At 46.3% G+C, this 17,716-nt stretch overlaps 1 protein-coding gene across 2 annotated transcripts in view; it reads left to right on the forward strand.

Moving 5' to 3' along the window:
- The window catches only part of MORC3 (MORC family CW-type zinc finger 3), a 327,051-nt gene that overhangs the window by 88,087 nt on the left and 221,248 nt on the right, over nt 1-17,716 (forward strand). For both annotated transcript variants that reach the window (XM_069202531.1, XM_069202532.1), the window contains exon 4: nt 10,378-10,591. In XM_069202531.1, the coding sequence (XP_069058632.1) occupies nt 10,378-10,591 (214 nt within the window). The remainder of the gene's footprint in view (nt 1-10,377; nt 10,592-17,716) is intronic.

Below are 17,716 nucleotides of genomic sequence, written 5' to 3' on the forward strand. Positions count from 1 at the left end.
TCCTCTTCCTCCTTTCTCATGAGGGATGCCACAAGGAAAGCAGCCCTAGTCCTCTCGCCATCGTCTCCCATGCCTCTCCGGTAGGGGGGAGGCTTTCTCATTTTCTTTCCATGTGGGAGTCCATAACATCCGATTCTTGGGTCATCAGTGTGGTGAGAAAAGGCTATGCCCTTCCCTTTTAGGAGATTCCACCTCCCTTCCCTTCCCTCCCCGTCCTTCCTTTTGTTCAGAAGATCATCTCCTGTTGCTAGAACAGGAGGTTCCGTCCCTATTGTTGAAAGGCGCAGTGGAGTTGGTTCCCGAGCAGGAGACGGGTCAGGGATGTTATTCAAGGTACTCTCTGATCCCCAAAAAGGATGGTCGTCTGAGGCCTATCTTGGACCTGAGGATTTTGAATTGGTTCCTCAAGCAGGAGAAATTCAAAATGCTGACTCTAGCACAGGTACTTTATGGCGTTGAACAAGGAGGATTGGATGGTGTCGGTCGACTTGCAGGATGCTTATTTCCACTTTCCCATTCTCAAGTCGCACAGGAAGTATCTCCGGTTTGTGGTGGGATCGCAGCACTACCAGTTTGCGGTCCTTCCTTTTGGTCTTACTTCCGCACCTCGGGTCTTCACGGTTGCAGCAGACCTCAGGAGGAAAGGGATAGCGGTATTCCCTTACCTGGACGATTGGTTGATCAAAGCCGAGTCTCCGGGGCTTGTGTTGCATCATCTGCAGCTGGCAATCCAGTTGTTGTTCAGTCTGGGCTTTTCAATAAATGTGCCCAAGTCTCACCTAGAGCCCTCTCAACGTCTCCTGTTCATATGAGCAGTACTGAATACTACATTGAATCAGGCCTTTCCTTCGCCACAGCAGATCCAGGACATTCAGGCGTTGATTCCAATGTTTCAAGAAGGAGCGGTTGTTCCAGTCCTCAAGGTCATTCGTTTACTCGGTTTGTTCGTTTCTTGCATTCTGTTGGTCACTCATGCACGCTGGCACATGAGGGCTCTTCAGTGGTGCCTCCGCAGGCAGTGGTTTCAACACAGAGGGGATCTCGAGGAGTTGATAAGGATCTCCAGAGACACTGTGGCGGATCTCCGATGTTGGGTTGCGGACGACAACCTGTCTCAAGGAAAGCCATTTTCACTTCCTCCTCCGTTGACCACATTGATAACGGATGCCTCCACTTTGGGGTGGGGAACGCACCTGGGGGACCTGGAGATCAAGGGTCGTTGGTCTCCAGTGGAGCAGATGTTTCATATCAATCTGCTGGAACTGCGGGCCTTCCTCCCTTCGGTCAGTGGGTTCAGGTTCTAACGGACAACATGACCGCGATGTGGTATATCAACAAGCAGGGCGGTGTAGGGTCGTACCTTATTTGCAGAGAGGCTCTGCTACTCTGGTCCTGGGCTCGGGACCATCGGCTTTGCATTATAGCAAACCATCTGGCGGGGGTTCAAAACGTGCGTGCGGACAGTCTCAGTTGATTCTTCTCAAACGATCACGATTGGCGTCTTCAACCGGATCTGATTCTTTACATCTTTCGGATGGGGGGTTTTCCCCGGATAGACCTATTTGCCACTCTGGAGAACGCGCACTGCCCGTTGTTCTGCAGCCTTCAGTATCCGACGCAAGGAGCGTTGGGGTACGCGTTTCAGATGTCCTGGTGTGGCCAGTTGCTTTACGCGTTTTCCCCCCCATACCCTTGATTCCTCGGGTTCTGAGGAAGATTCACCAAGACCGGGCCCAAGTCATTCTAATAGCTCCGGATTGGCCACAAAGGGTGTGGTACGCAGACCTTCTCCAACTCTCGCTGTGCCCTCCGCTCCGTCTCCCTCTCAGGGCCTACCTCCTCTCACAGGGGCGGGTTCTACACCCACACCTCCAGAGCCTGCACCTTCATGTCTGGAGATTGAACGGGGTAACCTGAGTGCTTTTTCTCTCCCGCCAAAGGTGGTGGACGTTCTTTCATCGGCCATGCGACACTCCACCAAATAGGTCTATGCGAGCAGGGGGGCTAAATTTGTTCATTGCTGTGGAGAGCAACAAATTCATCCCTTAAGTGCCTATCTATCAGATATATTGTTGTTTGTTTTGTCGTTGGCGCAGCGAGGTTGTGCTGTGGCCACTGTTAAAGGCTATCTTTCGGCCCTGTCGGCCTTCTTATGTCTTCTTGATCAACCCTCTCTGTTCAAATCCCCTTTAGTATTAAGGTTTTTGAAGGGGCTTACTAATAGGTTTCCTCCCACTCCTTTTATCTACCCCAGTGGGACTTTAATCTGGTGTTAACTTTTTTGATGGGCTCTCCCTTTGAGCCACTTCATTCTTGTCACTTGAGGTATTTGTTTTTAAAAACTGTGTTTCTAACCGCCATCACGTCGGCTAGACGTGTAAGTGAGCTCCAGGCGCTTTCTGTTCATCCGCCGTTTACAACCTTTCATAAAGACAAGGTGGTTTTGAGGACCAGGGCGGCTTTCCTCACCAAGGTAGTGTCTCCGTTTCACTTGGGACAATCCATCACTCTCTCGACATTCTACCCTCCTCCGCATCCATCTGAGGAGGAAAGACTCCATCGCCTGGACCACAGGAGGGCTCTCAGTTTTTACATTGACAGGACGAGAGAGTTCCGCTTGGATGACCAACTCTTTATTGGATACGTGGGGAAGAGGAAGGGGAAGGCTGTCCACAAACTAACACTATCCAGATGGGTCGTTCTTTGTATTAGAATATGTTATTCATTGGCGAAGAAGGATCCTCCTGAGAGGGATCAGGGCCCATTCCACCAGGGCCAAGTCGACCTCATCGGCCCTGGCCAGAGGAGTTCCGGCGGCGGACATTTATAAGGCCGCGACTTGGTCTTCCCTCCACACCTTTGTAAAGCATTATTGCCTGGATTCTGAGGTGCAGAGGGATGGCCATTTTGCGCGGTCTGTGCTGCAGGAGTTCCTGGTGTGACCAGACAGACACCCTCCTCCGAGGTGGTACTGCTTTCGGACTCTATTCATTAGGTGAGGAATCCACAGGTAGTTGTATCGATCAGAAGAGCGAGTTACTTACCTTCGGTAACGCTTTTTCTGGTGGATACACTAGCTACCTGTGGATTCCTCACGGTCCCTCTGCCTCACCGTTGTCTGTCTGGTCATACCGAGATCGCCTTGGGTGCGCATTTGTATGTTTTAATTTTGTATATTTGTATATATGTACATACATATATAGTTGCATTTCTGTTTATTTGCAAGTTCTTAAATTTGTTCATGATGGTGTAGAACTTTTAAGAAGGACCATTGGTATTTTCTCTTATTGACGTTTGCGTTTTCTATAAAGGTTTATGGATATGATCATGAAGTGTTTGGATTATCAATGTTTATCTATTCGTCTCAAAGGCACGTCAAAAATGGTGTAAACTGACGTCAGCACGCCGGCGAGGGCCTTTTATTGCCACAATGACGTCAGGCGGAGCCGCGTTGAGTCGGGCAATTGTGACATCCTCGCCGACGTGCAGAGCTTGAGAGAAGTTTCCGTCGAATGCTACGCATGGGGAGAATTCATTAGGTGAGGAATCCACAGGTAGCTAGTGTATCCACCAGAAAAAGCGTTACCGAAGGTAAGTAACTTCCTTGTCATTGCTTTTCCACGCACTCTCAACACTTGTTACCATCAACCTGCCTTGTCCACTGTTGCTACCCCTGGCCCCACCTCATTCTTTTTCAAACTAATTTTTAAAAACATTTTTGGAGGGTCAAGCAGCTTCAATTTGCAAGCAGGTTGCCCCTTTTTAGGTCGAGCACGCAAGCGCTTAGACCTGTTTTTAAGTATCGTGGGCTTTTAACCGTACCCACCTCATGCCCATCACTTTCACTTGTTTGTGGACTTGCCTTTCAAAACTCCTTTGTCATCGGCAATTGCTTTGTTTGTCCCGCCTTGGGGCCGGTTTGTTACCGCCTTTGGGACTGACCCTGTTACATGGATTATTGACGATATGTTTTACTGCGAGCAACCAATTTTGTCTTTTTTTTCATGTCTCTCCTTTGCGCTTATGTCATGGTGCTTTAAAGTGGCTCATTCTTGGTGTTTTTTATTGTTTCATGCTCCTTCGGCACACATCACTGTCCCAGCAGCTGCTTGTTTTTTGTTTATGTGGACCTTTGTTGCCAGGCCACGTGTTCTTGTTTAATGCACTTCGACCCTGGTTTTCCTAGCCTGTGGCCCCCTTTCCATGGTGCTGCTCTTTCCCATTCCCTCAACACTCTATGGTTCTGGACAGAGCTTTCCTTTCAGAGCTGCTGGTGGCTGGAGACAGCGCTCCCACCCCTGTCAATCAACGCGTTACATCTGTGCGATGATGTGTCTACTTTCGGTCTTTGGCTGGTGGTGCTTCCTGGCTATTGGTTGCTGCTGGTGCACGGTTTTGGAGTGGTTGTGGGACTGAGAATCTCGTTTCTCCCCCCCCCCCCCCCCCCCCCAGCGCTGTGAGTTATGGCCTAAGCATCACACCTCTCTAAGTAAGTTATGCTTCTTTCCAGTGCTACAGCAATGGTAGAGACATAGTAAACTACTCCAGTGCCCTCTACACCCCGTATAATTGACTTCCCTGCATGCCCCAAGTCTTTTACATGTCAATTGGCTCTGATGCAAGTCAATGAATCCACTGCCTCTGAAGTGTGTTCACTGCTACATGATGCATGCTGTCATTGTCTCCATCTCCTTTCCTTTAATTGTGACCCTATTGACTTCCTACTTATGCCGGGATATGGATCTGTTGTCTCTCAGTATCAGACCATTGGCACTTCCTGTCTACACCATCTGCTGCAGAAACAAGTTGTAAGGAAATGCCTCCTTGTCATGGTTACCCCCTGACTTTTTGCCTTTGCTGATGCTATGTTTTGAATTGAAAGTGTGCTGAGGCCTGCTAACCAGGCCCCAGCACCCGTGTTCTTTCCCTAACCTGTACTTTTGTATCCACAATTGGCACACCCTGGCATCCAGGTAAGTCCCTTGTAACTGGTACCCCTGGTACCAAGGGCCCTGATGCCAGGGAAGGTCTCTAAGCGTTGCAGCATGTCTTATGCCACCCTGGGGACCCCTCACTCAGCACAGACACACTGCTTGCCAGCTTGTGTGTGCTGGTGAGGACAAAACGAGTAAGTCGACATGACACTCCCCTCAGGGTGCCATGCCAACCTCACACTGCCTATGCAGTATAGATAAGTCACCCCTCTAGCAGGCCTTACAGCCCTAAGGCAGGGTGCACTATACCATAGGTGAGGGCACCAGTGCATGAGCACTGTGCCCCTACAGTGTCTAAGCCAAACCTTAGACATTGTAAGTGCAGGGTAGCCATAAGAGTATATGGTCTGGGAGTCTGTCAAACACGAACTCCACAGCACCATATTGGCTACACTGAAAACTGGGAAGTTTGGTATCAAACTTCTCAGCACAATAAATGCACACTGATGCCAGTGTACATTTTATTGTAAAATACACCCCAGAGGGCACCTTAGAGGTGCCCCCTGAAACTTTAACCAACTACCTGTGTAGGCTGACTGGTTTTAGCAGCCTGCCACACTTGAGACTTGTTGCTGGCCCCATGGGGGGAGAGTGCCTTTGTCACTCTGAGGCCAGTAACAAAGCCTGCACTGGGTGGAGATGCTAACACCTCCCCCAGGCAGGAGCTGTAACACCTGGCGGTGAGCCTCAAAGGCTCACCCCCTTTGTTCCAGCACCACAGGGCACTCCAGCTTAGTGGAGTTGCCCGCCCCCTCCGGTCACGGCCCCACTTTTGGCGGCAAGGCCGGAGGAAATAATGAGAATAACAAGGAGTCGTCACTGGCCAGTCAGGACAGCCCCTAAGGTGTCCTGAGCTGAAGTGATTCTAACTTTTAGAAATCCTCCATCTTGCAGATGGGTGATTCCCCCAATAGGGATAGGAATGTGACCCCTTCCCTTGGGAGGAGGCACAAAGAGGGTGTATCCACCCTCAGGGCTAGTAGCCATTGGCTACTAACCCCCCAGACCTAAACACGCCCTTAAATTTAGTATTTAAGGGCTTCCCTGAACCTAAGAATTTAGATTCCTGCAACTTAAAGAAGAAGAGGACTGCTGAGCTGAAAAACCCTGCAGAGAAGAAGACAACAACTGCTTTGGCCCCAGCCCTACCGGCTTGTCTCCCTCCTTCGGAAGAAAACTGCTCCAGCGACGCTTTCCCCAGGACCAGCGACCTCTGAATCCTCAGAGGACTGCCCTGCTTCCAAAAGACCAAGAAAACTAGAGAACAGCGGCCCTGTTCAACAAAGACTGCAACTTTGTTTCAGAGGAGCAGATTTAAAGACCCCTGCAATCCCCGCAAGAAGCGTGAGACTTGCAACACTGCACCCGGCGACCCCGACTCGACTGGTGAAGAAACAACGCTACAGGGAGGACCCCAGGCGACTCCAAGACTGTGAGTAACCAAAGTTGTCCCCCCTGAGCCCCCACAGCGACGCCTGCAGAGGGAATCCCGAGGCTCCCCCTGACCGCGACTGCCTGACTCTGAAATCCCGATGCCTGGAAAAGACCCTGCACCCGCAGCTCCCAGGACCTGAAGGATCGGAACTCCAGTGCAGGAGTGACCCCCAGGAGGCCCTGTCCCTTGCCCAGGTGGTGGCTACCCCGAGGAGCCCCCCCCTTGCCTGCCTGCAATGCTGAAGAGACCCCTTGGTCTCTCATTGAAACCTATTGAAAACCCGACGCATGTTTGCACCCTGCACCCGGCCGCCCCCGCGCTGCTGAGGGTGTACTTTTTGTGCTGACTTGCGTCCCCCCCGGTGCCCTACAAAACCCCCCTGGTCTGTCCTCCGAAGACGCGGGTACTTACCTGCTGGCAGACTGGAACCGGGGCACCCCCTTCTCCATTGAAGCCTATGTGTTTTGGGCACCTCTTTGACCTCTGCACCTGACCGGCCCTGAGCTGCTGGTGTGGTAACTTTGGGGTTGCTCTGAACCCCCAACGGTGGGCTACCTTGGACCCCAATTTGAACCCCGTAGGTGGTTTACTTACCTGCAAGAACTAACATTACTTTACCTCCACCAGGAACTGTGAAAATTGCACTGTCCACTTTTAAAACAGCTAAATGTGTTTTATGTAAAAAGTATATACGCTATTGTGATTATTCAAAGTTCCTAAAGTACTTACCTGCAATACCTTTCAAATGTGATATTACATGTAGAATTTGAACCTGTGGTTCTTAAAATAAACTAAGAAAAGATATTTTTCTATACAAAACCTATTGGCCTGGAATTGTCTCTGAGTGTGTGTTCCTCATTTATTGCCTGTGTGTATGTACAACAAATGCTTAACACTACTCCTTTGATAAGCCTACTGCTCGACCACACTACCACAAAATAGAGCACTAGTATTATCTCTTTTTGCCACTATCTAACCTCTAAGGGGAACCCTTGGACTCTGTGCATGCTATTCCTTACTTAGAAATAGCACATACAGAGCCAACTTCCTACACAAGTTCACTAGCTTCCCTTTTCTGTTGCTGTTTCTTCTCAAAGAGCACGGCCCACAGTTACTGTCAATACTTTTATTACTTCCTGCCCCTTTCTAGGCAGTACATGAGACATCAACATTGTTGCCTGTACATCTAGGTGGATACAAATGCAGCACATTCCCTTCTCCTCCCCACAACTGCACATAAGTGACTGGACTGGGTCAGCATGTTACCAGCTTCACCTCCTCAGGCCATTGGCATATAGGTAACACTATTCCAACTTCAAACTGGCACATAGGTGCCAATGCAAACTGAGAATCCTTAAAAAGGCTAACTGTACATTACACATGTCCCTGCAGCGATCAGTGGCACAGTATCTAGTTTATTTCTCTTGTTACTCCTCTGTGGCTGTCTTGTGTCTTTTTTTTGGTGGGGGGTGGAATTGTGTTAGTTAGCCAGCAACTTTGATGAGGGGTGGTGAAAATGGTATTCTGTTGGAATTAGCGTAGCAGATTTCAATTAGGATTCTAAATGGAAACATCTTCATTTTTGTCTGCAGATGGAGGAAGAAGGTAAATGGAAGTGCTTTTATTATATGCAGGGGCACTGGAATTTTGTGGCAGGAAATTGGTTGACCAATTTTTGTGTAAGAAAAGTCCAGTTATGAATTTACAATGCCAGTAGCTCTAAGTCAAGAAAATGTGAGACCATTTGCATTGCAAGTGCTTTTTTTCTTCTTTTTGAGATGTTAGTGTATCAGCTAAAGTATTGGCAAGGTCAAAAGCTCATTTAAAGGTGCGACCTGTTGGCTTTTCCAGAGCTTGCCTTAAACCTCTAACAGCATCAAGTTTAACAGATAGGCCAATGATGTACAACACTGCGTAGATCTCTCCTGTGCTTCAGGCATCCAGCACCTCAAGCACTGACTGCATATCTTCTAGAACTGGATGTCCAACACCTACCTGAAGCTCAGCTCATCCCAGATGGAATTAATTTTGTTTGTCAAGAACAAGATACGAGAAACAGTACAAACCTGACTCCGTGGCATGATCCTCCACTACGTCAAATACTAACTTTCAGCAAATGCCAAGTCACTTGGGCTCATTCTGGACACCAGCCTGTCCCTCAAGGAATACATGGCCAAAAAATCAATCTCGGCTTGATACCAGCTATCTCCAATAATGAAAGTGGAACTGTATCTCCCAGAAAGCAAATTCAGAAATGCTTCTGGATAGTGGCAACACCCTTCCCTGTAGCCTTTCAGACTCCACAATGACAGTCTTTAAGGGTATCCTTTATTCTGCATCATGTCTCATTCAGAGCCTAAAGAAATATGATCCCATCACCCCCATTCCGATGGAACTGCATTGGATCCACTTGCCGGCCTACACCATCTTTGAAAACAGCTTCATCATTTACAAGCCATCGCAATCAGCACCCTGCTTATCTTGCAGACAAGCTCACTGTCTATGGTGTTTCACTGAACACCCACAGCCAGGGCACCATCTGACTGCGAAGTGTAAAAAAAAAGAAAAATGAACGTAGTAGGCCTTTTCCATATATGCACCCAGGATCCACTACAGCATCCCAATATCCATCAGGCCCACCCCAGTACGACTACAGTTTTAGAAAGGGCTGAAGACTATACTTTTAAAGAAAACTACATCAAATGCAGTAACCATTAGTAACTCGGCTACATCTACTATTGTGTGTTGACTTTGCTTGTCTTCGATACTATATAGTATTCTGCTGCCCTTTGGCTAGGTTTGCATTATGGAAATATCACATACATGCATATTGTCTGTATCCGTTCTAGATGCCTATTCTTCATTGGTCTCCAAATTATTCATATTCTCTTGACTAGTAATTTATTATGCTTGCAGGTTATGGAATATCATATATTTAGTGAGAGGTCACTCCAAGAGTCACAGTTAGTGCTTATAACGTTAATAATACAAATTACAGTAGCAAACACAGTTGATTATTTTCTCTGTGGTGATGAGTTACCTATACTTGTTAAATCAACATTACTAGTTGTAATCTGGCTGATACCAGGTAATGGGTACATTTTAGATTTCTTGCTGGTTTAAGTAAAGTAAGCCTTTTTTCACAATGTCAGGGTTTTAACAGCTCTCATCATAAGGAGTTTGCTTTTCAGTACATCTTGTTCACTAAACACTGCTTTAACTGAATAGTTTTTAGAATAAGGTATACTGCCAATCAGCAAGCTTGTGATGTTAAGATAGTATGGTATGTGATTCATAAGATGCAATATTTTTTTCCATAATTCTGATGGCTTTTTTTTGTGTTTGGAACATTTGAATATTGTGAATCTCGTTGGAAAATGTAATGTATGGAACAAAACAATCTAAATTTGGATGTGTTGTTGTTTGTTTAATTTTACTGTGCTGCTCCTAGTATGTGCTCAACACAAATACAACACAACCAGCCAGTGAGTAGAGTGTCTTTCTAAAAGAATCAGTAGCCTGAATCCTTGAGGTGTGCCTTCCTGGACCCAATATTAGCCAGTATCCAAACGGGCGAGTTTAGGTTCTTTTGCTACTTATGAAGTTCTCCGTCCACAACAGGACTACGTGAGGCTGTCCGATACAGTCAGTGGTTCAGGCTTCATGACTGTGTTTAAACTTGGACATAAGTGAATATCTTCTAAGCGATTTGTCAATTGGTTGCAGAAAAGTCACTCACTCCCCGTAATATACATTTTGTAGTAGCCATAAGCTGGTGGTTTGGCCTAACCCTGCTTTATATTTTGTTTTTGGTATCACACTGGAACCTTTGTTATAAGGTACAGGGATTTCCATCTTATGGTCTTTTATTTCTAGAAAGGTGTCAATGCTATATTTGAGAAAAATGCCCTTACTACTTTTCTGATTTACTTAACTTTTCTTTTTCAGTTTCGGTTTCAGTGACAAAGTCACAGTGAACGGACATGTTCCAGTTGGACTATATGGAAACGGGTTTAAATCCGGATCAATGCGCCTGGGCAAAGATGCAATTGTCTTCACCAAAAAAGAAAATACTTTATGCGTTGGAATGTTGTCACAGTCCTATCTGGAAGCCATAAAGGCTGAACATGTGGTTGTTCCAATCATAACGTTCAACAAACACCATATCCTTTTGCTTTGCTGTAATGGATTCAGTGTGTAATAGACAACTTTGACATTTGTCGGTATTTATTTAACAGTTTTATATTAGACAGAGCACCAACAGGTTTGAGATCACTTTACATAGCACAAAAAGAAAAATAGTCTTCAAAGAACATCATTTAACACAAGCAGAATAAAATGATAACAAGGCAATTATTATCTATGAAGAGTTGTAACCGCAGTATTGGGGGGGATGGGTGGAAAGATGGCCATGAGTAGATGGTAAATTGTTTAGTCTGAAACCGTAATCCCAAAAAGTAGGTTTTGGATGTTTATGAATAGACATCTTGGTGGGTTTTACTGTTAAATGAGAGTGAGTTCCTCAGGTGTGAGGTAATACCTGGGATTGACTGATGCTGAACATGAGTAGTTTTGAAGTTGGGTGGCTTGGGTTGTAAATTAATTTTGCTTCTTGACGTTCTGTAGCCAACCACCTGCTCGAGCATGGAAGTAAACTAGGGTAGGTAATTGGAGTTGGATGGCTTTACAAGCCAGTTATCCCAGTTCAAACTTTATTGATGCTTCTACTGGAAGCCAATTTAAGTAAACACAGTTAGGAGAAGAGGGTTACTAGAGTGCCCAGCTGCAAATTGGCCACTGCCTAGTGAGGCTCTGCTGGCCAGGAAACCTAATCTGTCATTTATCCCTCTAATTGGAAACCATCATCGCTGCTGAGTGTGCCGACCGCGTGTCCCTTGGGACGTGTCCACCCCCTGGGGGTGCCGGGATGTCCGATTGTTGCTCGACTCTTGAACTATAGAGCTAGGGAGACTGATCTGCACCTCGCTAAGGAGCGCTGGCCCCCTCCAATACCAGGGAAACACTGTCTTCCTGCCCGCCAGGAGTTTATCTTGGTGAAGCGCTTACTGCAAAAAGTGGGTTCCACATACTCCTTGCTCTTTCAGGCCAAGCTCAAAGTCCTCCTTTGAGGGAAAACGCATCACTTTGCGGATCCCAAAGCTGCGACTAAGTTAATCTGTGGTATAGGTTCTACTGCCACCAAGCCTGCTGCATCCGCCGGGATGATCAAGCTGTGTCCACCTCAGCGATAATTATTAACTGTTAGCTGACCCGTGAATGGGGCCCTCCCCGCCTTGACTGTCTGCTAGAGTGGCCTCCTAGATGTGAACATTGTGACCCTTCCCTGCTTGTTGTCCTGCCGGCTGACCCCGGCCTGCCTGCTTGGCTGTGTCGGCTGGTTTGGTGGCCTGTGGGGCTACCGGATTCGTTTACACTGTGTTCCCTTTTATTTCAATTTTTCTGGCCACTTCGCCACTTGTTGGTGTAGGTACGTTAGGATGTCTCGAGTCCCCTTGGGGGATGGTTCCCTTTAAAGCTCTCCTATGGGACTTTGCTATTTTCTGTGGGGTGGGCTGGGGGAATTTGGTTTGGTGGGGGAGCGGAAGTGAATGGGGGTTTTGTTTGGTGTCATTGTTTGCTGTTGGTCTTGTATGGTTGCTCTCTACTTTAGGGCATGGACATATACACCTAACAATCACTTTGAGACAGTTTTTGGCAGAAGGGTACTTATGGTAAGAGTTTGACTCCTGGTCACTTGACACTGGCTTGCCTGGGTGTAGTTAGGTGACTTCACTTTACAGGCTTGGAAACACCAAATCTTGTCTACAACACCAAGTTTTGATCTGGTGGAGGATACTTTTACTTCACCTCATCTCTCTATTTCTTTACTTACTCCTTTCCAGTTGCACTTATCCAACTAGGTATGTTCCACTGATCTGGTATCCTCCTTACATCTTTTTTGCAACTAAGTTATTCTGATGGATACAACTACCTGTGGATTCCTCACCTGATGAATACTCCCATGGCGCCAGCATTCATCAGGTGAGGAATCCACAGGTAGCTAATGTATCCACCAGAAAAGTCGTTACCGAAGGTAAGTAACTCGTTCTTCTGGTTTTCTTTTGAATTTGTATGATGCATGAGGAATAACTATCTTACTATATTGTAAATAAGTTTCACTTACACCATATGGAGTACTTTGGTGAAGGACTCAATGAAGTATTCTGTAGTCCCTTATCTTAGGTTGTTTGTAATTTGTTTCTTGTAGTGCTGATGAAGTCTTGAATTACTGCACCACAGTGATGAAACATTTGTTGGCTACATTGTTGCAATCAAGGCGACATTGTGATATTCAATAATAGAAGAACTTCAATAAGAGAATATTAAAAATAAAAACACAGTTGGGGGTGTTGTAATGTTGAAGTTTTTGGTAGGTCTCTCATATTATGCCACAGCATGGAGGACAGTTTTCAGTGTCAAGAGGGCACTTTGTGGAGTGGCATCAAGTGCAACATTGCCAAAGTTAACCATAGTTCAAAGGAGGGCATGCACAGCTGATTTTAAATTGGGAGGGGATAAGAGTGGTTTTATCTTCCTTTACGGATGCCAATAAAATGCAGCTGGTTTGGCAAGTTTGTTGACATGAGAAATTATAGAGAAGTTTGTGTGTAGTGAAATTCCAAGAGAAGAGGCTGTGGGAGAGTGTGACTGAGCAAATTCTTGAATATTAGAGTTGTTAATTAAGTCTAATGTGAATGTTTTCTTAATATCTGCATATTAAGGTTGTTAATTAAGTCTGTGAATGCTTTCTTAAACCTTTGAAAGAAAAGGATGACCGTTTTTTGTGGATTTAGTGTTAGTTCTCAAAAACCTAGGTAGAGTAGGTCATCCCTTTGCATGTAAACTTCTTGATGAGAAGAGGTTTTGAGGTAGATCTGAGTGTTGTCCACATATTGGTGGATGAACACCACAGTGTCCTGTCATATTTCCTACAGGGACTCTTATGTACAGGTTAAAGAGAATGGGTGCCAAGATGGAATCTTGTGGAACACCACAATGAAAGTGAAGAATGACAGCAAAATATCCAAACCTTCTCTTATTTAGGAGTGATTTATTAGGTGGGATTTGAACTATTTGAGAGACCAGACCTTGGACGCCAAAGCGTCAGTAGAGTAGGACACGGAGGCAGCAATTATGTTGAAAAGGCTAGGGATGCTTGTGTGACCACCATTAAGAATACAGTGTTTGTCGTCAAGGATTTTGAATGAAGCTGTTTTAGTGTCATGACCCCCTCTGAATTCTGCCTCATGAGCTATGAGTTGATGTAGCCAGTATTGAATGAGATAGAAGATAGAAGATAGAGACATGCCTGTTTTTCAAGAGCGTTGCCTATGCAAGGAAGATTGGAAACAGTTTGATAGTTAGAAGGAATGTTCGAGTCAAGATTTTTACAGAGTGGGATTTTACTCCATTTTAATGAGTATGAGAAATATTTTTTGAGGAATGCTGTTATGTTTCTGTGAAGAAAGTGATGCCCTTAATGATCGGTGTGATATCATCGTTGGTATGAGGTTTTTGACAATTTTCAACAGATTGTCTGGAAGGATTCTTTGAGCTCAACCCAGATCAGTGATGTTTTGGAAGATGTCACGAGGTTGGAGCTATTAGGATGTGAGGATGATGGGATCAAAAGGATTTTGTTCTTGAAATCGTCCATGAGCGTGTCAGCATTGATTGTTGTTTCCGGAGAGTTTTTAGAGATGGTAAGGGTATTAGTATTTACACTTAACACAAAAAAACTCATCCACAGTTAATGCAGTCTACAGTGTGATATTATGTGTCTGAATGTATGATTTCATATAAAGACCTTAGCTGGGAACTCTGTTCAATTGTTGCTGATGATTGAAAATAAAATTAGCCCCAGGATTTCGGGCCACTGCCTCAATATGTGAACATTTAAATTACCTCTATTGCTAAATGAGTGCTAGAAAGTGCAACGCCGGATTGTTTTTCTTTGCTTTGACTTACCATACTTTCAAAGTGTGTGTATTGTTCATTTGCTGTGAGTTTGCCTACTGGGTTAATCGCCTGCTACAGAATTTATATATCCAAATGCACGTTCAGGGACCAGGATGACTTGTACCACACACAAAAAACAAGTTCCAACATTACCTCCTGAAAGCAAGAAGAACCTTTGTCAAATACTTGACAAAAAGTACTCTATGGAATAATGCTCCCAGCTAAACTGAGAGCTTCTGCTGACAGCACAATACACTACATCACATACCCTAGGGTTTCAGCTATTTGCTGAAAAAGTCTCCAGATTGTTTGCCACCTTTCTGTACAAACCCAACCTGAAACACTTTTATAGCTGTATCTGTCTGAATCAGTTTGCTAATTGCTACTCTACGTATTGAGTTTTTGGTTAAATACAGGGTTGGAGATTTAACTCCATATGTAAATAATGTTGGAAGCTGGCCTGGTGTGTGGTGAGTACCTATGGTATTATCACCTTACAGCAGGTCCAGGTATCCCCTTATTAGTGAAGTGTAGGCAGTGTCTAGAAGCCAGGCTCACTAGAGGTAGCTGTGGATGAGCAGCCAAGGCTTATCTAGGAGACCTGCAAAGCTCATTCAATATCACTGTAGTCACATAGCACTTACACACATGAAAGAACCACACAGTGTTACAAAAATAAAGGTGCTTTATTTTAGTGACACAAGTTCTGAAATACTAGATAGGCAATACTCTAATAGAAGGTAAGTGAACACACTATATATCTACAGTAACAATCCGGAATTGGCATAAAAAGCAATAGAAAACAGTTAAAAGCAATAGGCAATACTGAAGGCCTAGGAGAAGACCAAACCATATGATAAGAAGGTGGAATGTGAAGGTCGGATCCCCACCCAAGGAAGTGGAATCGCAGAGAGGAGAGGTAACATGTCTAAGATCATGGAATTGTCCCCCCCATGCCAAATCTGGTATTGGGGTGCCAACCCCATGCATCCCCGGGGCTCCAGCATGGACCCTGGGTACTGCCAAACTAGCTCTCTGGGGCTTTGTCTGCAGCTACATCTGCTGCCAACCATCAGACAGGTTTCTGCCCTCCTGGGGTCTGAGCAGCCCAGTCCCAGGAAAGCAGAACAAAGGCTTTCCTCTGAGAGAGGGTGTTACACCCTCTCCCTCTGGAAATAGGTGTTAAGGGCTGGGGAGGAGTAGCCTCCCCAGCCTCTGGACATGCTTTGAAGGGCACAGATGGTGCCCTCCTTTCATAAGCCAGTCTACACCGGTTCAGGTATTCCCCAGCCCCTGCTCTGGCGCGAAACTGGACAAAGGAAAGGGGAGTGACTACTCCCCTGTCCATCACCACCCCAGGGGTGGTGCCCAGAGCTCCTCCAGTGTGTCCCAAACCTCTGCCTTCTTGAATGCAGAGGTGTGAGGGCACAGTGGAGGCCTCTGAGTGGCCAGTGCCAGCAGGTGACGCCAGAGACCCCTCCTGATAGGTGCCTACCTGGTTAGGTAATCAATCCTCCTCTGAAGGCTATTTAGGGTTTCTCGTCTGATAACGAATGCAAGAGCTCACCAGAGTTCCTCTGTATCTCCCTCTTCGACTTCTGGCAAGGATCGACCGCTGACTGCTCCAGGATGCCTGCAAAACCGCAACAAAGTAGCAAGACGACTACCAGCAACATTGTAGTGCCTAATCCTGCCGGCTTTTTCGATTGTTTCCTGGTGGTGCATGCTCTGAGGGCTGTCTACCTAGAAGCCAAGAAGAAATCTCCTGTGGGTCGACGGACTCTTCCCCCTGCTAACGCAGGCACCAAACTTCTGCATCACTGGTCCTCTGGGTCCTCTCTCATCTTGACGAGCGTGGTCCCTGGAACACAGGAGCTGGATGCAAGTGACCCGACAGTCCAGTGGTCCTTCTGTCCAAATTTGGTGGAGGTAAGTCCTTGCCTCCCCACGCCAGACAGTAATCCTGTGTACTGCTTGATCTGCAGCTGCTAGGGCTTCTGTGCACTTTTGCAAGGAATCCTTCGTGCACAGTAGAGCCCAGGTCCCCAGCAATCCGTCCTGCATTGCTCAACTGGCTGAGTTGACCACCGGCTTCGTGCAACCCTTTTTTGTAGTGTTGAGATGATCCTCGTGCTCAGATTTCTTCTGCGTTGGCTCTACGTGTTGCTGAGCGCCCCCTCTGTCTCCTCCTCCAAGGGGTGACCTCCTGGTCCTTCCTGGGCCCGGGCAGTACCCATTTTCTTCAACCACGACCTTTGCAGCTAGCAAGGCTTGTTTGCAGTCTTTCTGCGTGGAAACAACTCTGCATCCTCCAGCACGCCGTGGGACATCTTCTGTGCAAAGGAGAAGTTCCTGGCATCTTCTGTTGTTGCAGAACCTTCAGCTTCTTCCACCCGGAGGCAGCCCTTTTGCACCTTCATCCGGGGTTTAGTGGGCTCCTGCCCCCCCCGGACACTTTTGTGACTCTTGGACTTGGTCCCCTTCCTTTACAGGTCCTCAGGTCCAGGAATCTGTCTTCCGTGCTTTGCAGTCAGTTGTTGCCTTTGCAGAATCCCCTATCACGACTTTCCTGTGTTTCTGGGGCAGTAGGATAACTTTACTCCTACTTTTCAGAGTCTTGGGGTGGGGTATCTTTGACACCCTTAGTGTTTTCTTACACTCCCAGCGACCCTCTACACACTACACTAGGCCTGGGGTCCATTCGTGGTTCGCATTCCACTTTTGGAGTATATGGTTTATGTTGCCCCTAGGCCTATTGTGTCCTATTGCATCCTGCTGTATTCTACAGTGTTTGCACTACTTTTCTAACTGTTTACTTACCTGATTTTGGTTTGTGTGTATATTTTGTGTGTTTTACTTACCTCCTAAGGGAGTATATCCTCTGAGATACTTTTGGCATATTGTCACTAATATAAAGTACCTTTATTTTTAGTAGCTGAGTATTGTGTTTCTTATGACATAGTGCTATATGATATAAGTGGTATAGTAGGAGCTTTGCATATCTCCTAGTTCAGCCTAAGCTGCCCTGCTATAGCTACCTCTATCAGCCTAAGCTGCTATAACACCTCTATTCTACTAATAAGGGATAACTGGACCTGGCACAAGGTGTGTGTACCACCACTATAAGCCAGGCCAGCCTCCTACACTGTGGAGTTCAGTTGCGGTTCCAGTGGCCAGAAGTTGACGTAAACGTTGTAGAGGATTCCTGCTGGAGTCTTGCACATCGAATCTGAGGACCCACCCAAAAGGGGAGACCCTTAATAGCCAT

Source organism: Pleurodeles waltl, chromosome 8, assembly GCF_031143425.1.
Source record: "Pleurodeles waltl isolate 20211129_DDA chromosome 8, aPleWal1.hap1.20221129, whole genome shotgun sequence".
Classification (NCBI taxonomy): domain Eukaryota; kingdom Metazoa; phylum Chordata; class Amphibia; order Caudata; family Salamandridae; genus Pleurodeles; species Pleurodeles waltl.